This window comes from Salmo salar, chromosome ssa16 (genome assembly GCF_905237065.1).
Source record: "Salmo salar chromosome ssa16, Ssal_v3.1, whole genome shotgun sequence".
In the NCBI taxonomy this organism is placed as follows: Eukaryota; Metazoa; Chordata; class Actinopteri; order Salmoniformes; family Salmonidae; genus Salmo; species Salmo salar.
Window position 1 is genome coordinate 77,953,938 of NC_059457.1, and position 24,763 is coordinate 77,978,700.

The following is a 24,763-nucleotide window of genomic DNA, read 5'->3' on the forward strand; positions in this document are numbered from 1 at the left end:
CTGGAGGTCATTTTGCAGGGTTCTGGCAGTGCTCCTCCTGCTCCTCCTTGCACAAAGGCGGAGGTAGCGGTCCTGCTGCTGGGTTGTTGCCCTCCTACGGCCTCCTCCACATCTCCTGATGTACTGGCCTGTCTCCTGGTAGCGCCTCCATGCTCTGGACACTACGCTGACAGACACAGCAAACCTTCTTGCCACAGCTCGCATTGATGTGCCTTCCTGGATGAGCTGCACTACCTGAGCCACTTGTGTGGGTTGTAGACTCCGTCTCATGCTACCACTAGAGCGAAAGCTCCGCCAGCATTCAAAAGTGACCAAAACATCAGCCAGGAAGCATAAGAACTGAGAAGTGGTCTGTGGTCACCACCTGCCGAACCACTCCTTTATTGGGGGTGTCTTGCTAATTGCCTATAATTTCCACCTGTTGTCTATTCCATTTGCACAACAGCATGTGAAATGTATTGTCAATCAGTGTTGCTTCCTAAGTGGAAAGTTTGATTTCACAGAAGTGTGATTGACTTGGAGTTACATTGTGTTGTTTAAGTGTTCCCTTTATTTTTTTGAGCAGTGTACATTCTGGGATGTGCTGCTTCCCTTGTCTTTTCTTTCTAGTGACATATTAAACAGCACAACTGATTTATCAGCTATTAGTCATCGGCTACTGGCGGATCAGTTGGAGTCCATCCGCTCGAGTCTACAGGTTAAATGGTTTTGATCAGGGCTCTCCAACCATGTTCCTGGAGGGCTACTGTCCTGTAGGTTTTCACTCCAACCCTACCTAGCTCACCTGATTCTAATAATTAGCTGGTTGATCAGCTGCATCAAGTTAGTTACAACTGGAGTTGGAGGGAATACCTACTGGAGGGTAGCTCTCCAAGAACAGGGTTGGTGATCCCTGGTTTAGATGTTTCTCACAGTAAAGAATATCTACTAAGGGAATACATCATATGAATATTATTGGACCCAACTCTTGTACACTCTTTGAAAAAAGGTGCTATCTAGAACCTAAAAGCTTCTTTAGCTGTTCCCATAGGAGAACCGTTTAAATAACAATTTTTCGTTCCAGTTAGAACCCTTTTGGGTTCCATGTAGAACCCTTTCCACAGAGGGTTCTACATGGAACCCAAAAAGGGTTATACCTAAAACCAAAAAGGGTTATCCTATGCGGACAGCCGAAGAACCCTGTTGGAACAATTGTACAGGTAATTCAAACTTTAAGCCGCTCAGTGACTTTTCGGAGTTGTTGAGAGGATGGAGGACAGGTGGAGAAGCAAGTTTATAGATATAAATATTATTTTTTTTAAGCCAGCTTTGTAAGAAGATCTCTGAAAAATAAATGAAAGGTGAAGAGAGGTTCTGATCAAAACAGGATGAAGAAAAAGTTGCTTGAGTCAATCAGGAAATTCCTCTCAGGAACAAAATAATGAATTGTTTCAGACTGTATTTCATTTTTGGAGGAAGAGAAGAGAATGAATGAAAGAAATGGCAGCTGTTTTGTCTCTGGGCCTCTTTGAAAATAAGTTCACTCATGACAGCAGTGGCAATTTGCGAATGTATGTTTTCGAAAGAGATGAGTTATCTTCAATGGAGACGTTTGGCGAACAGGTGTTTTGAATGCTATGGGGTTTACAGTAATAAATGAGGTCAAGCTCATTCACTGACAAGGCCATGCAGATTATTACCCAAGGAATGTATTATGGAATGTCTCCGTCTGTCCTCGGTACTATCAAAACCTCGTCACAACTCAATCAACAGCTGGAGAATTTACAGTCGTCTAATGAGGGTAGATTGTTTCTGTCACGGTTGTCGTCGGGAAAGGAGGACCAAAACGCAGCAGGAATGTGGATACTCATCTTGATATTTATTGAAACCAAGAAAACACCAAAATAACAAACGACGAAGAACTCACGAACAACCAAACAGTCTTGTAAGGCTCACACACGCAAAACAAGAGACAATCTCCCACAAACACTAAACCAAACACATACCCATATATAGGACTCTCAATCAGAGGCAACGAGAAAGCACCTGCCTCCAATTGAGAGTCCAACCCCCCATTAACCTAAACATAGAACTACAACTAACTAGACTAAACATAGAAATACGTTAACAATGAACAGTGCCCAAAAAACCCAGAATACATAAATCAAATACCCTTCTACAAAAACACCACCCCGAACCACATAAAACAAATACCCTCTGCCACGTCCTGACCAAACTACAATAACAAACAACCCTTATACTGGTCAGGACGTGACAGTTTCTGGGTCGTAGGAGTGATTGATAATTTGTGCAGCCTTTCGGCAACATTATTCCATCCACTAGAGTCTACAGGTTAAATGGTTTAAATGTTTCTCACAGTAAAGCATCATTACTATGGGAATACATTATATATTATTGGGCTCATCTCTTGTACAGGTACAGATGGTCTATCTTAATTTGACTCTGCTTCTCAGGAAATGGAAACAGGAAATGTGAATTATTATGTGGATTATAATTAATGGATATTTTTTGTAAGTGTTGATACATTTTTCATTAGGGCAAATCAAGTCAGAAATGTTAAAGTGGAAAGTACAAACTTTAGAAGCTTTTATAAACCTTTAATAGACTACAATGTGCATTTCCTGCGACAACAGAGTGATCAAACTAAGATAGCAAATCTGTAATTCAACCTTTAAGCCACGCAGTGCCTTTTCAGAGTTGTTGAGAGGTTTGATTGTTCTAAGGGTTGGACTAAAGTAGGATGGAGGACAGGTGGGGAAGCAATTTGATACAATACATTTCAATCTTATTTGAAAGCCAGCTGGTGAAGACGAACTCTGAAAATGTTCTGATCAAAACTGGATGAAGAAAGAGTTGCTGGAGTCGATCACGAAACTCCTCTCAGGAACAAATTAGTTGATTGTTTCAGACTGTATTTCTTAGTTTTTACATGCTTTTTTGGAGGAAGAGAAGAAATGAAAGAAATGGCAGCTGTTTTGCCTCTGGTCCTCTTTGAAAAGAAGTCACTCATGACAGCAGTGGCAAATTTGAGAATGTATGTTTTCGAAAGCGATGAGGTGGAGACGTCTGGGGAACAGGTGCTTTGAATGCTGTGGGTTTACACTCATGAGGCCATACAGACAATTACCCAAGGAATGTATTATGGAATGTCTCCGTCTGTCCTCGGTACTGTCAAAACCTCTTGTCACAACTCAATCAACAGCTGGAGAATGTACAGTCACCTAATAAGGGTAGATAGTGTCTGGATAATAGGAGTGATTGAAGGAAAAGCTCCCTTGTCATTCCTCCTCTATCGTCCTTCTGTTGAAAAGACATGAACTTCTTATTGCAATGAGCCTTGACAAGAGTGACTGGGGAAACTGGACTCCTGTCTTGAGTTATGTAACAGAGTTGATGGGTAACAGGCCACGGAGTAGTAGAGTCAGCCAAGTGGATTTAAACACACACACACACACACACACACACACACACACACACACACACACACACACACACACACACACACACACACACACACACACACACACACACACACACACACACACACACACACACACACACACATACAGGATCCCTTACAGGTACTCAGAGTTCAAGGCTACGAGTCCTTTGACATGTGTCACTTTAAGGTGCGCCGACAACGCTAACCGCACTTACAGGTTTTTTCTCAACCGTCCGGTCGTTGGCATGGTCATGGTGCCTTCAGAGTCTCTCAAAGAGGTTAGATATGTCATTGGATGAAACAGCCCAATGGTTGTTGTGTTTTGACACTTGAGTCTAATGCATTTGGTTTTAGTTGCAATGGATACTCTCCGGCAGAACCGTATTTATATTATGTCGTTTTTACTTTCCATCTGTTTCTGAAGCCCAATCCCCAACTAGCCCTAACCTTTGGTCATTGTATCAGAACACCCAACCAACCCTAACCTCATTATATCAGATGCCCAACCAACCTTAACCTCATTGTATCAGAATACCCAACCAACCCTAACCTCATTATACAGATCCCAATCAACCCTAACCTCATTATATCAGATGCCCGACCAACCTTAACCTCATTGTCTCAGAATACCCAACCAACCCTAACCTCATTATACAGATCCCCAATCAACCCTAACCTCATTGTATCAGAATACCCAACCAACCCTAACCTCATTATACAGATCCCCAATCAACCCTAACCTCATTATATCAGATGCCCAACCAACCTTAACCTCATTGTCTCAGAATACCCAACCAACCCTAACCTCATTATACAGATCCCAATCAACCCTAACCTCATTATATCAGATGCCCGACCAACCTTAACCTCATTGTCTCAGAATACCCAACCAACCCTAACCTCATTATACAGATCCCCAATCAACCCTAACCTCATTGTATCAGATGCCCAACCAACCCTAACCTCATTGTATCAGAATACCCAACCAACCCTAACCTCATTATACAGATCCCCAATCAACCCTAACCTCATTATATCAGATGCCCAACCAACCTTAACCTCATTATATCAGATGCCCGACCAACCTTAACCTCATTGTCTCAGAATACCCAACCAACCCTAACCTCATTATACAGATCCCCAATCAACCCTAACCTCATTGTATCAGATGCCCAACCAACCCTAACCTCATTGTATCAGAATACCCAACCAACCCTAACCTCATTATACAGATCCCCAATCAACCCTAACCTCATTATATCAGATGCCCAACCAACCTTAACCTCATTGTCTCAGAATACCCAACCAACCCTAACCTCATTATACAGATCCCCAATCAACCCTAACCTCATTATACAGATCCCCAATCAACCCTAACCTCATTATATCAGATGCCCAACCAACCCTAAACTCATTGTATCAGAACACCCAACCAACCCTAACCTCATTATATCAGATGCCCAACCAACCCTAACCTCATTGTATCAGAATACCCAACCAACCCTAACCTCATTATACAGATCCCCAATCAACCCTAACCTCATTATATCAGATGCCCAATCAACCCTAAACTCATTGTATCAGAACGCCCAACCAATCCTAAACTCATTGTATCAGAACACCCAATCAACCCTAACCTCATTATATCAGAGATGTTGAGACAGCAGTGTCACCACTTTATCACTACTATCTGCTACTAACTAACAAGGCCTTACGGGTAGGTTCAAGAGGATTTGGGGCTAAGGCTACGTCCCAAATGGCACCATAATCCCTATAGTGCCATATATCGTGCAGTAGCAAAAGTAGTGCACTATGTAGGGAATAGGGCGCCATTTGGGACTAATACTAATCTGTATTTGTTATTTTATTTATGGCCTCAAATAACCTTCTCAGCCCTAAATCATCATCTCAACACCAACAGAATGTTAGTCTGAACTTCAGCCACTGTAACACTATCGCCAAACACCCATAATCCACTTTATCTCTCTATTTAGACCCATAATATGAGTCAACTCAACTCCCCGTGAGAAAATGAGAACAGAGCCTCGCTCAGTTAGGAAAACCATTGCATGCATCCACAGTCGCTCAAAGCATGGAAAGCCCATTTATTTTTTATGGTAAATAAAACATTTATTAACCGTTTCTACTGCTTTTGCTCATTGTTTTACTGTGTTTTATTTTTACGGTTTATGCCCAGTGATTTGATGTGCGCATCAGGAGCAAAATGGCAAAACTCGGCCAAAACATTTGAGTCCTGGTTGCCCAACAGTTTCCATGTTGTCTGGAATTTGCTCACACTCTCTGTGATGTAGTAATGCTCTGCCCACCTCTGGCATAACACACTCTCTCATTTATCATCATGGAGACTATGGCTTCTCTGTACCAGTCTGTCTCAGCACCACCCTCTTCTCTCGCTTTCTCTAGAAATGCCCCTTGTTGCTCTATCTGTCTCTGTCTCTGTCTTTCTCTCTCTCTTGCTCTCTCACTCTCTCTCGCTCTCTTTCTCTCTCTCTTTCTCTCTCTCTTTCTCAGTTTCTCTCGCTCTCTGTTTGTCTGTCTGTCTGTCTGTCTGTCTGTCTGTCTGTCTGTCTCTCACTCTGTCTGTTTTTCTCTCTCTGTCTCTTTTTCTCTCTCTCTCTGTCTGTTTTTCTCTCTCTCAGTTCAATTCAAAGGGCTTTATTGGCATGGGAAACATATGTTTACATTGCCAAATCAAGTGAAATGGATAAACAAAAGTGAAATAAACAATAAAAGTGAACAGTAAATATTACACTCACACAAGTTCCAAAAGAATAAAGACATTTCAAATGTCATTATGTGAATTTACATTGTTGTAACGAAGTGCAAATAGTTAAAGTACAAAGTGGAAAATAAATAAACATGAATATAGGTTGTATTTACAACGTTTTTTTTTCTCTCTCCATCGATTCCCTGTCGTTTTAGCCCTCCCCTCTGTTTTCCTCACACTTTCTAATCCTCTTTAATTAATGGTGGTCATTAAAGAGGTTCAGGACCATAAACTTGTGGTCATTAGTCAGTACAGTTGGAATGTCCCACATTTTTTCAACATCAATTCTCCATTAAGACCGCTGAGTTTTTGTTCTCTGAACTTCACAGGCTGGCTTGTTTGTAGGAAAACTGTTTTGTGTTGAAAATAAGTGTGTGTGTGTGAGAGAGAGCATCCCAGCTGAGGGGAATGGAGTGTGTAAAAGGAAAACACTGCGTCGGATTAGGACTCTCACCCCCTCCGTTTTTCTTTCTCCCTGTCATGTTTCTCTCAAGGGCTTCCTTGATAGATGAGTTGTGGTCCAAGGGAAATTCCCTAATCCTATCTGGGCAGGGATTCCCTGTATAAGGAAAAATGTTTTTTTTTGAGGGATGAATGGAGAGATGGAAGGAGGATGGAGGATGAAGGGTGCTTGGCTCCGGGGAAGGTGGATGACAGTGAAGAGGGGCATGGAGATTAATGTAGTATTGCTCTGTGATGACTACCTCATACAAGCATGGGATCCCTGCATAGAGATTAGTGTTGTGATTGTTTTCACAGCCCTCGTCTGTCCACTGCAGGACTGTGCTAACGTCTTGCTCCGTCATTCATGTTGGTTATGGGCCTCTGTCTATCTTGTACTGACGTGAAGCGTTGTAGCTCATAACATTAAAACAGAAAATGGACCACGCAAGCTTTACCCCGTATTTGTAATGCTAGTAAAACAGTTTTATGTCTTTTCGTTTTAGGAGTGCTTTTGTCTGGTTGACCGAATACTGAGTGCCTGGACAGCTCTCTTTTTTCGTCTTTTCAGTGTATTCTGCTATGTATGTCCTTGAAAGGGAAAGGTCATTCTTCACAACTCCTCTGCAAATGTCATCCATGCTGTTGAATTGCTAGACAAGAGCATTGTCACAAACATTTTTACTTACTATCAGAACCTCCTTCACACAATGCACTTTGTGGCTGAGTGACTGGGGTGAGGGGTACGACAGTCAGTACTGAGTTTAACACTGTCTTATTTCACAACAGTCACAGTGATTGCTACTGAGACAAATCACAGAGAAGAGAAGCCCCTAAAGTCAGCTTCAATGAAATTGTATTTTTGCCAGCAGTCCTCTAGAGCAGGGGTTCTTCAACTTTTTCAGTTCCAGACCCAAATGAGAAATGTACTGTCCTCCTGTGACCCAAATCGTACTCCAACGACCCAGATGAAGAAGAAATAGTATGTGATTATAGATGTATTGTCATAATTTGTGACCCATCTCTCATATGCCCAGGGCCCGTTTCGGGTCCCGACCCATAGTTTAAGAAACCCTGCTCTAGAGACGTGATGGTGATACAGCTGGATGTGGATGTGATGAACGACCCCAGTACACACATGCCTTCTCAGAGAGAGAGAGAGAGAGAGAGAGAGAGAGAGAGAGAGAGAACTTCCAGCTGGCTGCAGAACACACTACGGTTGCATCTGAAATGGCACCCTACTCCCTATATAGTACACTACCTATGGGCCCTGGTCGAACCACCTATGGACCCTGGTCAAAAGTAGTGCACTAGGCCTATATAGTGAATAGAGTGCCATTTTTAGATGCACCCCTAGAGAAAGAGACTGAACATTTCTAGCTGGCTGCAGAACAGACCCTCCCAGAGGCCTGCTGTTTAAACTCCCCAGGGCCATGTGCTTACTGTCAGTAACCGGGAAGTGGACTTTTATCACATCCCCTGAAATCTAGAGGATCGGTTACAGTACCAGCATGTGCTGTTCAGAGTGCTGAACACTTCCTGGGTACTGACATTCAGATCCCATTCAAGTCCAAGTCATTGATTAGCTCATTTTATTTTATTTTCTCAGACACATTTCTTCTTTCATTTAACCTTTATTTAACTAGGCAAGTCCGTTAAGAACAAATTCTTATTTACAATGACAGCCTAGGAACAGTGGGTTAACTGCCTTGATCAGGGGCAGAACGACAGATTTTTACCTTGTTAGCTCGGGGATTCAATCTAGCAACCTTTCGGTTACTGGCCCAACACTCTAACCACTAGGCTACCAATAATCGCATGAAAAGACTTTCCCAAGGCTGGTGAGTGACTTTTCATGTGGTCCCCGATCGTTTCCTCTGTTAGTGTTGACAGAGATCTGAGCACACACACGCATGTCAGCACTCACGCACTCGCGCATACACCAAAAATGACAGTCATTCCATTGTGTCTGCATACGGCTCAACAATAGCAGACTGTATACATTACATGCAGGGCTTGTGAGTTGGAATATCCCATAGACATGGACCTCAATTCAATACAATTCAAATAGAAATGGGACGCTTCGATTTTCTTGGTTTTCATTTGTTTCATAACAGTGTCAGACAGTGGTTGACAGACTGTTGAATGGAGATCTGTGGACTGGCGTCTGGTGCACATTTCCATGATTTGAGAACTGATTTCAGTACAACACATACAGACATCTGTTATCGTGCGCCGTTGTTTTTCTACTACACTCAGTTGTTTTGACATGCTTCTATATTTCTGTCTCTGCATACACTTTGGGCTTCACAATGTCGTGTAAAAGAGGCTTTATCAATATTTTACTTAGGATTCAACCCCAAATGACTGGCCCCTATACCTTCAGTCTTAACCTTAAGTCTAACTCCTAAACTAAACAGAATCCCTACAGTTTTTTAACACATGCATTGCCTAATGCCTGAAATTATGAGAAATCACCACTCAATGATGTAATGTCCATGCATAGTGATTTCACCACTGGCATTTTGGCCTTACACTCCATAGAGCTTATTTATCAACTGTTGAGGCTGAATTCTGCTTGTGATCATTAATTATACAGTGTATTTGATTAACAGCCAAGCCCTGCAGTTCTACCCCTGCTAACATGGGAAACCAGCTAGCTATAAAGGCCATACTGTGAAACTGTTCCTCTATACAGTGAATGCCCTGCTGTTGAAACAGCTGCGTGGGATTTGTGGTTCCCTTTTTGTGTTTCCCTTGTGTAAAGCGGTGTGGGTGGGCGGTGTAGTGGTGTAGTGAGACATGGCCACTTACACTATACTCACTGCTGACATTGTTGTATGTAGTCTGTCTTGCCAGCATGTTTGGACAGAAGCCTCTATGTACTGTTACAGTGCATTCGAAAAGTATTCAGACCCCTTGACTTTTTACACATTGTTACGTTACAGCCTTATTCTAAAATGTATTAAATAAATAAAAATCGTCATCAATCTACACACAATACCCCATAATGACAAAGTGAAAATTGTTTTTGTTTTTTTTGGAATTACCATATTTACATAGGTATTCAGACCCTTTGCTATGAGACTTGAAATTGAGCTCAGGTGCATCTGGTTTCCATTGATCATCCTTGAGATGTTTCTACAACTTGATTGGAGTCCACCTGTGGTAAATTCATTTGATTGGACATGGTTTGGAAAGGCACACACCTGTCTATATAAGGTCCCACAGTTGACAGTGCATGTTACAGCTAAAACCAAGCCATGAGGTCAAAAGAATTGTCAGAGAGCTCCGAGACAGGATCATGTCCAGGTATAGATCTGGGGAAGGGTACCAAAAAATGTCTACAGCATTGAAGGTCCCCAAGAACACAATGGCCTCCAATCATTCTTAAATGAAAGAAGTTTGGAACCACCAAGAGCTGGCCACCCGGCCAAACTGAGCAATCGGGGGAGAAGGGCCTTAGTCAGGGAGGTGACCAAGAACCCGATGGTCACTCTGGCAGAGCTCCAGAGTTCCTCTGTGAAGATGGGAGAACCTTCCAGAAGGACAACCATCTCTGCAGCACTCCACCAATCAGGCCTTTATGGTAGAGTGGCCAGACGAAAGCCACTCCTCAGTAAAAGGCATATGACGGCCTGCTTGGGAACCTAAAGGACTCAGACCATGAGAAACAAGATTATCTGGTCTGATGGAACCAAGATTGAACTCTTTGGCCTGAATGCCAAGCGTCACATCTGGCAGAAACCTTGCACCATCCCTATAGTGAAGCATGGTGGTGGTAGCATCATGTTGTGGGGATGTTTTTCAGCGGTAGGGACTGGGAGACTAGTCAGGATCGAGGGAAAGATTAACAGAGCAAAGTACAGAGAGATCCTTGATGAAAACCTGCTCCAGAGCGCGCAGGACCTCAGACTGGGGCAAAGGTTCACCTTCCAACAGGACAACGACCCTAAGCACACAGCCAAGACAATGCAGGAGTGGCTTCGGGCCAAGTCTCTGAATGTCCTTGAGTGGCCCAGCCAGAGCCCAGACTTGAACCCGATCAAACCTGAAAATAACTGTGCAGCAACGCTCCCCATCCAACCTGACAGAGTATAAGAGGATCTGCAGAGAAGAATCAGATAAACTCCCCAAATACAGGTGTGCCAAGCTTGTAACGTCATACCCAAGAAGACTTGAGGCTGTAATCGCTGCCAAAGATGCTTCAACAAAGTACTGAATAAAGGGTCTGAATACTTATGTAAATGTGATATTTCATTTTTTTTATATTTTTTTCTTAGCAAAAATGTCTAAACTGTTTTTGCTTTGTCATTATGGGGTATTGTGTGTGTAGATTGATGAGGAAAAAACACAATTTAATACATTTTAAAATAAGGCTGTAACATAACAAAATATGGAAAAAGTCAAGGGGTCTGAATAGTTTCCGAATGTACTGTAAGCAATTTGTAGTGTATTTGTGGTATAAAAAGGCTTTCGATGTTTGCAATATCCACTTTGAAATTTGAGATGAGATTTTTCCTTACAAAAAAATTATCAACACCTACAAAAATCCCAATTTAATTATAATCCACATAATAAATCAGATGTCCTGTTGCTGCAGGATTATTTTCCTGCTGTAGCAAACTGTCTCAAATGAAGATCCTATATCTGTATAACATTCCCATTCAACTCGTACCGCTGAGTTGTTCCCAATGGATCAGCTTGGCACCAAGCTTGGCAGTGTCCCTGATGGCACTGGTTAGCTGAAGCTTATCTTTATCATTCTGCAAATCTTATTGTAACAAAAAAATAACATTCAGCTGGTAATGTCTCATTGCCTGCACAGACTGGTCCATCCTTCTTAATACAGAGCAGTGTTATTATTACTAAAGCAACAAGGGTGAAGTGGTTAGTTTAGCAGTATTTAGCCTGTTGGTTTTGTATGAAGTGGTTATTTTAGCAGTATTTAACCTGTTGGTTTTGTATGAAGTGGTTAGTTTAGCAGTATTTAGCTTGTTGGTTTTGTATAAAGTGGTTAGTTTAGCAGTATTTAGCCTGTTTGTTTTGTATAAAGTGGTTAGTTTAGCAGTATTTAGCCTGTTGGTTTTCTATGACGTGGTTATTTTAGCAGTATTTAGCCTGTTGGTTTTGTATGAAGTGGTTAGTTTAGCAGTATTTAGCCTGTTGGTTTTGTATGAAGTGTTTATTTAGCAATATTTAGCCTGTTGGTTTTGTATGAAGTGGTTATTTTAGCAGTATTTAGCCTGTTGGTTTTCTATGACGTGGTTATTTTAGCAGTATTTAGACTGTTGGTTTTGTATGAAGTGTTTATTTTAGCAGTATTTAACCTGTCGGTTTTGTATGAGTGGTTATTTTAGCAGTATTTAGCCTGCTGGTTTTGTGTGAGAGTGACATAACTTGAACTTCCTTCTGAAAGACTGCTTCTAAAAGCGTATGTAGGTCAGCTGTGGGAGATGCAGTCAGGTTCCTGGGTTCAGACTACTGTCCTATTTGAGGGAACGCTCCACCTTGATGTGACATTTGCTGTTATGCCCAGACTATAACTTTCTCTTGGAAAGCTAATACAGACATTGAGAGCCTTTTTTCCCCTTGCCCCTGCGATTTCGAAGAATGTCCTTGTGTTGAATTTGGCGTTCGTTGGGCTTTCTCTGGAAAAGTGTGGTAATCCATGGATGTCTGTTGATTTTTCTAATTGGCGATGTGGTTCTACTCTGACATGGGGAAAGTACACCAGGATGTATGAGCTGTAAGGGGATCGGCTCAGTGGTGGTCAACATCTCATGTCAACATAGACAGACCATAAAAAACACTACGTTTTCTTTTCTACCTAATAGAAATTCTATGGATGAAACAGAGCAGCCCAGTTAAGGAAGGCAGTTTATTTTTCAAGTTCCACCTGTACGCTTCTTCAACTGGAAAACACTATCCTTCTAGCTACCCAAAGTGAAAAATGTCAAGGACATATATTTTTTTTATAAAAAAGGAACAGAACTTCTGTTTTTATTATTAGAAAATAGATACAGGAATGAAAGTATGTTTAAAAAAACAAGAGTACAGTTCCATATGACAAACATTTTCCATAAAAAATAAGTATAAAAACACTGATCTGCAAGCGCATTGAGCCAAAAAGTGTATTTTTGTACAAAACTAAGAAATCATTCAACAGGACTCCTCTCTGTACCATTTATCAAGGCTACTAAGAAGATAAGATATCCCTCTTATTTTCCAACAAGATATATACAACGTGTTGTATCAGAGGTTGTAAAATGTTGCCAGTGGAACACTGTGAAGTATGAACGTTAACTTTAACGGACGTGTCTTTTGAAAAAGTTAGTTGAAAAAATACTTTCTCTCCATATACATATAAATACATTTATGCTGTGCAAATTGCATGTTTAAAGACCTCCCATGCATAGCCACCCCATATATCAGGGCTAATGAAGGAGAAATATTGGTTTGGTACAAGACGTCCTCTGTGTGTTTTGCGTGTGTGCTTATTTTCCAATGCTTGTTTTTGGTTTTAGGTGACTGCGAGGGGAAGATGCAGGTGCACCATGTGCCATTGCTCGGTCAACATTCATACAATGAACTTTACTGGCACAGGAGGTTGGTGGCACCTTAATTGGGGAGGACGGGCTTGTGGTAATGACTGGAGCGGAATTAGTGGAATGTTAACAAATACAACAAATACATGGTGTCCACATGTTTAATGCCATTCCATTTACTCCGTTCCAGCCATTATTATGAGCCGTCCTCCCCTCAGCAGCCTCCACTGGTTAGTGGATATGTGTGAGAGTGGACTTCATGTTAATATATACAGCATTATCTTCTCTGAAGGTGTATATTGAACTAGGGCTGGATTCAATTTGTTTCGCTGAAGCGTTCAAGATTGCGTGATGGAAATGTAAAGGTAATTTCCCATTGAGCCGACATATGCAGCGTTTACCATGAATGCAGTCTCCACTAACTCGGAAATATTGCCTTTACATTTCAATCGCGCCACAACACTGAGCTTCAGCGATACGGATTGAATAGAGCCCTAAGACTGACCAATTTATGGAACAATTCTTGCACCATGAATCGGTCACTGAATGAAATCATGAAATTCCGGCAGGTTGTCTGAAACTCTACAACTCGTACTGTACAGCAAAAGCGTTGCATTATAACCCATTTCCTAGAACTATGAACATGGCATCAAACACTTTGATAAATAATATTATACACGTTATCAAAATAAGTTTCAGGGAGCCAGCTTCCCATTATTTAAAAAAAAAGATATCTACTGTATGTTTGTTACCTCACTCTGTTAGTTAGAAGTTTCTCCATCTATCTCATACTATGTTCTTTTTATCCGTTTGCCTTTTTGTCATGTTTGATAAATAAGATAAGGCTATTACATATGGACATTATATTAACCTGACACGGAGATCCTGTACACGTTTTTACATGGCTGGTGTTCGGAGGCGGATAGATGGGGGATATGTAGCATCCAGAGACTGATTGGATGCGTAGAAGGACCCCTCCTGCCACCTTCCCAGCCGGTTTGATATGTACTGTATATCCTTCGGGCTTCTCCACAGACAGCTTTGGGGGGGTCCTACCATTTGCCAGGAATGGCTGTTCCACACTCGTACCATGACACGTAGGTGACGTGAGAGTTCCCTCCTATCTGACCAAAGTTGACAGGTTCTTGTCTCATAGCCCTGTAATACCCTGTATGTGACAGACAAAATGAAGTGAGGGGCTGAACTTTGAGTCATTTTAGACATTGTGAAAATGTAGTTGTTTTCAGGCATGGATATTAAGCATATTCTTAACAGGTTCGCATTTCAACAATTCAAAGATAGATCTGTCAGTGCTGTAGCTTGTACCTTCTCTTGCTGGCAGCTGGTCAGCCCTGACTTGGTTTCCTGTCCTTCCATCGAGGAACGAGTCTACAAACTGACAGTGGTCCTCACCATGGCCAGTCTGGTCCCCAATGTTGTAAAATTTACCTGCAAAGTTATTAGGGGGAAAAGTTGTCAAAAGGGATGTCAATTTAAACTGAGCTACAGTACTGTTCTGTACTGTACTATAGACACTGAGCGCTGGAAGCAGAACTGACCGTTGAGAGAATCACTCAGATATATCTTGTATCGGAGGGAGTTGCAGAGCTGGATGCCCACAAACTTGCGGTACCAGGTCCTCTTCACGTACTGCTTGCCATTGCACTCCGAGTATGAGTCTGTCTTGAAGGGGAACTGGGTCCAGATGGCATCTTTTCCTACAGGAAAGAGTTAACAAAATATTAGAATGTGGAATATCAAAGGCATGAAGCATGAAACAAAGATAATAATTAAGAAAATAGAGATGTGTAGAAGCCCAAATGTATATTTGCATTCCCAAACAGAGTTGTCTTTTAAGTGTATCACAGCCTTTTACTACTGATGAAATGAAAGGGAAAATAAAAATGTCTCCATTCATTTAGCTGTGTAAATGTTTGGTCTGGCTGTGAGTTGGGTGTGGAAGAAGTGAGCTCATAGATATTGGATGGAGAGCAGTGTACTGCTGCACTGGGGCACTGTGGCCTGAGTCTCCACAGACTCTCACTGTGCCAGGCCAGACTTTCATTAGATCATCCATTCATTCAGCCTGGTGGAATGTGTCACCTGGCACCAGTGCTCAGGACAGACCACAGACTGAGAAGCTTACCTGAGACATTCTCACTCACACGTGGGTCAGCTGCAGCACGGAGGGATGGAGAGATGGAGAGAAAGAGGCAGAAAGAGAAATGTGAGTTAGTAGGTGCTTTCAAATGTCTTCTTCTCAGAATAGACTGTACAAATGGTTCCGAAACGATTTTGAAATAAGTTGGTGATTCTCCTAAAGAAAAGACCACAAAACCACACGTCTTGTAGCAAAGCCATACAACATCTACGGCAAGTCATTTAGTCCACTTTGGCACTGAAGAGCCAGTCTGATATGGTAGTGTGGGACTCCAGGAGACTCCAGGACAAATCATCTGCTTTCAAACTCCTCATCATCTCTCACATAGAGCGGTGAGGTCCTCCCAGAAACATAAAAATGACCTGATTCCCTACTTGCCATTCATTTTTGATACGCTGTTGTATTAGTGAGTTTGATTGAGTGTGTTGTGAGCTGCAATGCAGGATGAGGGAGAGCTGGCAGCCGGACAGCACTTCTGGGGTTGGAGGCAGTTTACATGGAGAGGCAGCAGCCAATGTTATGGAAATGGAGGGGCCATGCTGAAATCATTAGGTTAATAACAGCTAGTTAATTACAGACCCCTACACCAGTAAGCAGTGGACCGCCAGACATGACTGGAGCTGGCTGACGATGTTGTGCGTTAGTACGTTTGTACATGCGTATTTTAGTGGATGCTTGTTTGTTTGTTTAACGCCAAATGCCTGACCTAGTCAACAGATGGCCTACGCCAAAGGCCAGATGTGGCTCTTGAACTTTTAACTGATCCTGAATAGGTAATGGTGTAAGTCAGCGATTCAACGAAACAACTAATCACCAAGTTCTTGTGCCGTTTAATGAGGCGTATTAGTGCTGGCCTAGAAAACAATGTGGCCCATACTGTACCTGATTCAGTGTTGAAGGACACAGGCTCACTGGGTGGCCCCTCTCCAAGCTCGTTCTTGGGTTTCACCTTGAACTCGTAGCTGTGAGGTAAGAGCAGGAAGTGTCACTATCAGAAGGTCTCACAGCGATTATCCAACCAACTCGCTCCAGATTCCAATTTCCGCTCCATTTCCAATTGCATGCAATCATTTCCACAGAATCAGATTTTCCTATAATCCTCACAGCGTTTAAAGTGGACACGGTATTTTGATGGAAACGTAGTGTATTCTTGTTCGGCCTTGTTGTTACAGCAAGGAAAAATGAGGCTCTAGTATTGCCTCCCTATTTATCTCTTCTCCAGACAGTGCAGTCCAGAGAGTCCCTCCCGCTAATGTCTCCTCCATATGAGATGTTCAGACACAGCGATTGGTGCACCACGTGCCAGTAGCCTCAGCAGGCTCAGCTCACAGGAAGCCCTGGTTTATATTCTATCACTTCTTTAATGTCAAATAGTCCCATATTCAGACTTCATTAAAAACCTAGGGAGCGTGGCGGCCCTCCTCTGCTCTCCACACGTGAAGAACCTTTCTTCTCCAACTACGCCAGAGAGAAGTGCAGGTCCTGATCTTAACCAGACATAGCTAGCTAGCTAGCTAATCCTTCTGACAAAAGTAGTAATAATACAATGAATAATTCAAATGCTGTATTATTTCCAGAAAGTTTGAGTTTCACGAACATTTACCTTTTAGTTATTTAGCAGACTTACGGTAGCGAGTGCATGCATTTTCATACTTTTTCAAAGCTTTGAAAAAAGCTACCGTCTGAGGACTGAGAGAGAGCATAGAGGTGTGTTGCATGTGTTGTATCAATCTGAAACACAGGCACAAAGATGTTATGTTATATACCTGCTCTCGGGTTTGAGGTTCTCCACTGCAGTGTGAGTCTGGTTGGTGGTCAGGATGGAGACCTGAGTACCATCTGGTCCCTTCGTCGTGGAGATGACCTCATATTCTACACAACAACCAGGAAATCACTGTTGAATTCAAGAATTCACCAAGTATCCCAATTTTCAGAGTCACACTTTCCAATGTACACTACCATGAAAAAGTTTGGGGTCACTTAGAAATGTCCTTGTTTTTCAAAGAAAAGCAATTTTTTTTTACCATTATATTAACATCAAATTGATCAGAAATACAGTGTAGACATTGTTAATGTTGTAAATGACTATTGTAGCTGGAAATGGCAGATTGTTTTATGGAATATCTACATTGGCGTACAGAGGCCCATTATCAGCAACCATCACTCCTGTGTTCAAATGGCACGTTGTGTTAGCCTTGTAAAATGATAAACTTAGATTAGCTAATTGATCATAAGAAAACCCTTTTGCAATTATGCTAGCACAGCTGAAAACTGTTGTCCTGATTAAAGAATCAATAACACTGGTCTTTAGACTAGTTGAGTATCTGGAGCATCAGCATTTGTGGGTTCAATTACAGGCTCAAAATGGCCAGAAACAAAGAACTTTCTTCTGAAACTCGTCAGTCTATTCTTGTTCTGAGAAATGAAGGCTATTCCATGCGAGAAATTGCCAAGAAACGGAAGATCTCGTACAACGCTGTGTACTACTCCCTTCACAGAACAGCGCAAACTGGATCTAACCAGAATAGAAAGAGGAGTGGGAGGCCCCGGTGCACAACTGAGTAAGAGGACAAGTACATTAGTGTCTAGTTTGAGAAACAGACGCCTCACAAGTCCTCAACTGGCAGCTTCATTAAATAGTACCTGCAAAACACCAGTCTCAACGTCAACAGTGAAGAGGCGACTCCGGGATGCTGGCCTTCTCAAACTAGACACTCTAATGTACCTGTCCTCTTGCTCTTGCTTTATTTATCAGGACAACAGTTTTCAGCTGTGCTAACATAATTGCAAAAGGATTTTCTAATGATCAATTAGCCTTTTAAAATGATAAACTTGGATTAGCTAACACAATGTGCCATTGGAACACAGGAGTGATGGTTGCTGATAATGGGCCTCTGTACGCCTATGTAGATATTCCATAAAGAAATCTGCCGTTTCCAGCTACAATAGTCATTTACAACATTAACAATGTCTACTGTACACTGTATTTCTGATGTTGATGTTATTTTAATGGACTTATGTTGTTGCTTTTCTTTGAAAAACAATTATATTTCTACATTTCCCCAAACTTTTGCATTGTAGTTGGAGTACACAGTGTCCCACTCTCCCCACCTGTGGTGTCGTTGTCGGTCTTTTCCCAGTCTAGAATGATGAAGGAGGGGCATCCCTCCACCGTTACCACGGTGAGGTTGGAGGGCGGAGACTTGGGCGGGGCTGTCACGTTTGTCTCCCCGCCCTCCTCCTCTGGGAAGTAGCTGAGAGAGGTGGTGATGGAACAAGGCTCGTCTGGTTTCTTGTCCGTCTTGTAGACTACATGGGGTGCTTAGGGAAGAGAGATCACATTTAAAGGATCCCTGCGCTACTGGTTCAAAACAACCATTTAGTAACTTAGTATTTTCTGCCAGGGACAATAGAAGTACATGATAGTTACAAGAAGGGTTTTTTACTTACCAACGAAACGTTTCTTTCCCAATGCGTCCACGTCAGAGGCGGGTAGGGAGCTGAATAATGAGGAGTTCTCCCAGGTTTCAAACCAGATGTCTGTGAGAGGATGAGAAAGGACAAGGATATGCTTTAGAGCTCCACACATGGGGCACCAGTAATGTAGGTCTTCTTAAGACATAATTTAGGTCTGAATTGTGATCAGTTATACCGTTGACTGATGGTGCAGTCGTTGTTGTGTGTCTGCGGTCTTGCTTGGCAGGTTTAGCCGTCACTGATGGGAACTTATTCAAAATGGAGGCCTTGTCCGTTTGCTTCAAGACATTCAGCTTGTCTGTAGAGAACAGAGTTTGGCAAAGCACGTTGTTTACAAAAAAAAAGTTTGTCGTTTTTCTTGGCTTTCTCAATATTTCTATATTTGCTTATAGGAAAAGTGCCTTTCGAGGTTGTAAACATAAGCTCAGCCAAATGACAAACTTCATGATGACAAAATACTCTTTCACTAACAGCTGGTTTATAATGGAGTTTTGGAACTGGTGTGTACACCCCTATTTCAGGCAGTGGAAGATGTATAGAAAACTGCTCAATGTTCAATTATGTGTTATTATTACAACCAACTAAACCTTACTCATATCACCAGGTTTGCCAACCAGGTTGGTCTTTTTGTTGACAGGAATGGACGGACGAGATCCTGAAAAATAGAAATCAAAGGAAACAACAGTCAATCACATAATCACTAAACATGACAATTTCTGCGATAACCATTCCTTTGTCTCTCTGATGGTGTTATTTGCCTTGAAGAGGTCATCTTAAATGAAAAACAGTGGAACACTCTTTCACCGCCACTTGTAGAATAACCCAAATACCTTGACCATTGTTGACACAATCGGCAATATCTAGAGAAAATCCTACAGCAGGATTAGAGAAAAGATTTCCAAAAAGGGTTATTCTGCTGTCCCCATAGGAGAACCCTTTTTGCTTCCAGGTAGAACTCTTTTGAGTTCCATTTATAACCCTTTTGAGTTCCATGTAGAACCCTTTGTGTAAAGGGTTCTACATGGAACCCAATAGGGTTACACCTGGAACCAAAAAGGGTTCTCCTATGAGGACAGCAGAAGAACCCTTTTAGGTTCTAGATAGCACATCATACTGATGACCATGATCTTTGGAAAATTATTTTGGCATCTTTATGCCTGGGAGGAACTCTATATGGACTGTATAAATAAACGGATGGTAAAACCCCATACCCTACGCCCAATGAACCTTAAAACATGAACAATCCTTTGTAATTCCTTGAGGTTTTACACATGTTCTGAAAGTTACCCAGAGCGAAATGCTTAACCTGTTGCCAATTAGCGCTCTGTTGCATTGAGGCCAAATTCTTCACAATCAAGGAATTGTTCCTAATCCATAAGAAAATATGCTAAATGCAAAGCCCCAGTACATAAAAGCTGGTGTAGCTCTGAAACATTTTAGCTGGTAATATAAAACAATATGGGTCCATTACTTTCCATCAATTACATGTAAATATCCATGTTTGAAATACTACCCGTTTGCAGTTAACACTGCTTTATCCAACTCTACAGTTTCTAGAAAACATGGTTCTACTTAAAAAGAAAAGCTTTCCCAGTCTTTTTTCATGCTGTCATTCAGGATAGCATAAGTTGTACATGTCTAAAACTGAGTCTACTGAAATCGGAGTAAGAATAGATATTTCTCTGCAATGACAGTGTTCTATGTAATCTTAAAACATTGCATTTTTCTAGCCACATGGAACCAGCATAGATCAAGATTACAATTGTTTCACAGGGTACAGAACATGCAGTGAAGCTTGATCATAGGTGACTGCATGATCAAGTGACAAGCCACCAAACACAATCAACATTGACTGCTGACTTTTTCTGCCTTTGCACTGTGACCTGTCTTCTCATGCAAAAATATTAGTCCACTAAGTCTAGTTCATACAAACACAAATCTGTAACCAAAAGCAAATATTGAATTCCTGTAGCTGATGAAAAGCTGATGCCATGCTCTCCTGATTGCATGATGGGTACTCTAAACACTGGCACCTCCACAGTGATGCACTAGCCTGTGAAGATTATTGTTCTTCTTAAGTCAATACTTGCAATCAAGCCAGAAGCATGTGGAACCTACCCAGGAAAATAGATTAAAATAACATTTGAGCCGCCCTCCAAACAAAACGTCAAGTTCATTACACGGCGGCAGGGCTATTATAGAACACTTTATTTCTTAACATGTGGTAAGAGAAAGTGCAAAGCTTGGTGAGAAACACGCCAAAAATAAGGTTCTTAAAAATAAGCTAATGACCCTCAGACGTCATACTTTCCAAAAAAGGAAAGTATTTTCCAAAGGCTTGGCTGAAGCCTTTGGTCGAATTCTTAATGATGGTTGACCAGTGTTTTGATCAAAACAAGACATATTTTACATCCAACATGGCCGACTCATGCAGTCTGGGCGGAAATGATGGCGATGGAAGCTAGCGTGTGTCAGCGTGGCCAGGGCTAGCTTTGCGCTGGGTGCAGATAAGACTGGATTCATGCCATTTTACCATAGAACTGGTCCTCAATGGAAGAGAAGCCTGAACGGCCCAAAACATCAGGGTTTATGTCCTCCAACAGCGAGTTGTTTGTGTTTGCTGCAGGAAAAGTATTACGATTAAAACCTATTCCCAAACCTATTGTATCTTTGAGCGGAATGTGGCGTGTCCAGACACTTGAAGACATCGATGATATCTGAACATATCAATTAAGATCTTTCAAAGAATCCTCCTTGAGTATTCCACTGTTTTGCATTATCAGTAAAGACACAACCAATTGACCATAACATGAAACAGAGCACAAACATACAGTGAATGATGATGATAGACAACCCAACCACATCTCATGCTCAATGAGGACAGTACAGGACTGACATGCATACAATCATGCACAGGGTGAACCCCAACCATAAGTAGTGGAAAAAACCTTGGAACTCCTAAAGAGAGACATTTCTGCAGCTCAACATTGATTTGACTTCCAGTTTGTGACAGAGAAACAGCATTGGTTATGTAGCTCGGCATCCAAAGAGCCTGATCTTTGAAGGCCTCTGAAACTGCTTCAGTTTCTGCTTGGTAAACATGGACTGAGTTTCCCCACCACCACAAATGGGTACTAACACAGGCTTACCTCCCTAAAAAGAGCAGTGATTACTTAATACCCCTTTGACTACTCGTTATCATAAGCTTTTGAAGCCTGCAACAGCATTGAATCTGCAGAAGCTTGCATTAAAACCAAGAACACAAAGACCCTTGGACAGATGGCAACGCATGGATAGACAGACTGACGGGCTGATGAACAGATGGATGGATGGATGGATGGATGGAGAGACAGACACATTATTGACAAACAAAATGAATGGGTGAAGGACACCGCTATTGGTTGATGACGCCGCCACAACGCCAACAAACTGTATGGGTTAATGGATGAGAGACACAGAGGAGAAATATCAGCTCTTTTTACCCATTCTCAGTCTGTTCCAAACGACTGGTTTGGGAAGGCCGGTTCCTTTGTGATGCTTACCATTGGCTGTGGAGAAGAAGAGTGACTGTTATGGAAAAAGCAGCTAGTATTGTTAGCTCAGACTTAATTCTTCAGGAAAAAAACTGATTAAAGATGAATCTCCCAACAGGCCTTGTGAGGAGGAAAATAAATAGGAAAAGGAGGTGATGGACCAGCGGAGAGTCCTGTCAGCGCTTCAGTCTTAAGTGAACAACGTGTTTCCCCAAAGACAGTGGAAAGCGCTGTCTTAACATGGCTGACCCGTGCTGCAACCAGAATCTACGACATGCTGACCGTATCTGACAGATCTTTCTAAAAGTAGCAGTGACTTCTTCAGATGGTGCGAGAGTCGAGAGATGGATAGATTGGACAGCCATGACAAATCTTGACCGCGAAGATGACAAGCTACGTCGAAGCATGACCGATCACGCTCTCCACATGTTGTGCAGGGTGAAATTAGGCACTTGATGCCAAACCAACTCTGCAATCTTTGCCTGACCTCAATCTCTGCCCAGATATGACAACATTTGTGGTTGGTTTGGAGGAAGTACTGCACGCACACTGGTTACACAGGGTTTGTGGGGGTAGAGGGGATTTCAAGAAAACCACAAGGAGATGACATAGTAGGAGGAGGAAGATGAGGAAGAGGAGGAGGAAGGGGAGGAGAAGAAAAGGGGAGAGAGAGATTCCATTACCCCCTGGTGTCCCGGAGGTCTGTGATGAGTTATTAGCCCTACGAAGAAGGGATGAGGAAGAGGAAGAGGAGGAGGATGGGGTATCTTGTCTTGAGCCATCAGTGAAGGGAAAGAGAGGGTTTCTGGCAGCAGGAGACTTCATGGTCCTGCCTATCAGTGTGATGGCCGGGCCATGGGGTTTCAAATTTCTCTGGCTGCCTTGACCTAGAAAACCACAAAAACAATTGTAGAACCTGTTACAATGTGTAGTCTCAATGTTAAAGACAATGATGTTGTGCCATTCAGGTGTGCTGGGAGCCACGGGCCTTAGGAGTGGAATAGTGGGGTTAGTGAGGATGATTCAGTCAATGATCTCTCAAATGATCTGCAGCATTCAATAGTGTAGTTTGGTTGAAGGTATCTACTGTAGTTCCCTAACATGAGCTCGTAACTCATGTTAGCCTTGTTGTTATAAGTGTTGCATGATTTTTGTGTGTATTTTTTATTAATTTTGTGCCGTAAACAATATTTACTATAGGATTTTTCAAGCATTTTTCATCCTAAAGCTTCCACAATCTTGAGGAATAGAGTCATAATGCTGCTGGGGCTCAGCAGTGCAGCGTAACCATGACTGTCAGATTGTGTATGCCATGCAGATATGGATAATGCAGATAATGTGGTTGATAATGTGGTGGATGGTGCAATAACGGGCATTTAGTCCAACTCCTGATCATGACCTGTGGACAAATGAGTGTGCATTAAAGCTCGACAACAACACTGAAGCTGTGGACCAATGAGTGTGCATTAAAGCTGGACAACAACACTGAAGCTGTGGACCAATGAGTGTGCATTAAAGCTGGACAACAACACTGAAGCTGTGGACCAATGAGTGTGCATTAAAGCTGGACAACAACACTGAAGCTGTGGACCAATGAGTGTGCATTAAAGCTGGACAACAACACTGAAGCTGTGGACCAATGAGTGTGCATTAAAGCTGGACAACAACACTGAAGCTCTGGACCAATGAGTGTGCATTAAAGCTGGACAACAACACTGAAGTTGTGGACCAATGAGTGTGCATTAAAGCTGAACAACAACACTGAAGCTGTGGACCAATGAGTGTGCAGTAAAGCTGGACAACAACATTGAAGCTGTAGACCAATGAGTGTGCATTAAAGCTGGACAATAACACTGAATTGGCTAGTATTGTTAGCTCAGACTTAATTCTTCAGGAAAGAAACAGATTTGAGATGAATCTCCCAACTGTCCTTGTGAGGAGGAAAATAAATAGGAGAAAAAAAGACAGGACAAAAACATATGTGATTTTGTGTGGAAAGGTAGCGTGTTATACAGTATGTGATGGACCAGCGGAGAGTCCTGTTAGAACTTCAGCCTCAAGTGAACAACGTGTTTCCCCAAAGACAGTGGAAAGCGCTGTCTTAACATGGCTGACCCGTGCTGCAACCAGAATCTACGACATGCTGACCGTATCTGACAGATCTTGCTGAAAGTAGCAGTGACTTCTTCAGATGGTGCGAGAGTCGAGAGATGGATAGATTGGACAGCCATGACAAATCTTGACCGCGGAGATGAAAAGCTACGTCGAAAACATGACCGATCACGCTCTCCACATGTTGTGCAGGGTGAAATTAGGCACTTGATGCCAAACCAACTCTGCAATCTTTGCCTAATCTCAATTTCTGCCCAGATA

At 42.1% G+C, this 24,763-nt stretch overlaps 1 protein-coding gene across 22 annotated transcripts in view; it reads right to left on the reverse strand.

Annotated features, from left to right (window-relative positions):
• Positions 1-12,538: 12,538 nt before the first annotated feature.
• LOC106574775 (target of Nesh-SH3) overlaps positions 12,539-24,763 on the reverse strand; it is a 32,805-nt gene continuing 20,580 nt past the window's right edge. For 6 of the 22 annotated variants that reach the window (XM_014150827.2, XM_045697979.1, XM_014150837.2 and 3 more), the window contains 13 exons: positions 23,074-23,277; positions 22,340-22,405; positions 21,391-21,477; positions 19,450-19,512; positions 19,033-19,155; positions 18,831-18,920; positions 18,492-18,701; positions 17,147-17,252; positions 16,263-16,342; positions 15,366-15,395; positions 14,779-14,937; positions 14,546-14,668; positions 12,539-14,387 (listed from right to left, as the gene is read on the reverse strand). In XM_014150827.2, coding sequence (XP_014006302.2) covers positions 14,272-14,387; positions 14,546-14,668; positions 14,779-14,937; positions 15,366-15,395; positions 16,263-16,342; positions 17,147-17,252; positions 18,492-18,701; positions 18,831-18,920; positions 19,033-19,155; positions 19,450-19,512; positions 21,391-21,477; positions 22,340-22,405; positions 23,074-23,277 — 1,457 coding nt within the window. In that variant the 3' untranslated portion in view covers positions 12,539-14,271. The remainder of the gene's footprint in view (positions 14,388-14,545; positions 14,669-14,778; positions 14,938-15,365; positions 15,396-16,262; positions 16,343-17,146; positions 17,253-18,491; positions 18,702-18,830; positions 18,921-19,032; positions 19,156-19,449; positions 19,513-21,390; positions 21,478-22,339; positions 22,406-23,073; positions 23,278-24,763) is intronic. The other 16 variants (XM_014150843.2, XM_014150839.2, XM_045697977.1 and 13 more) reach the window with 7 other exon arrangements.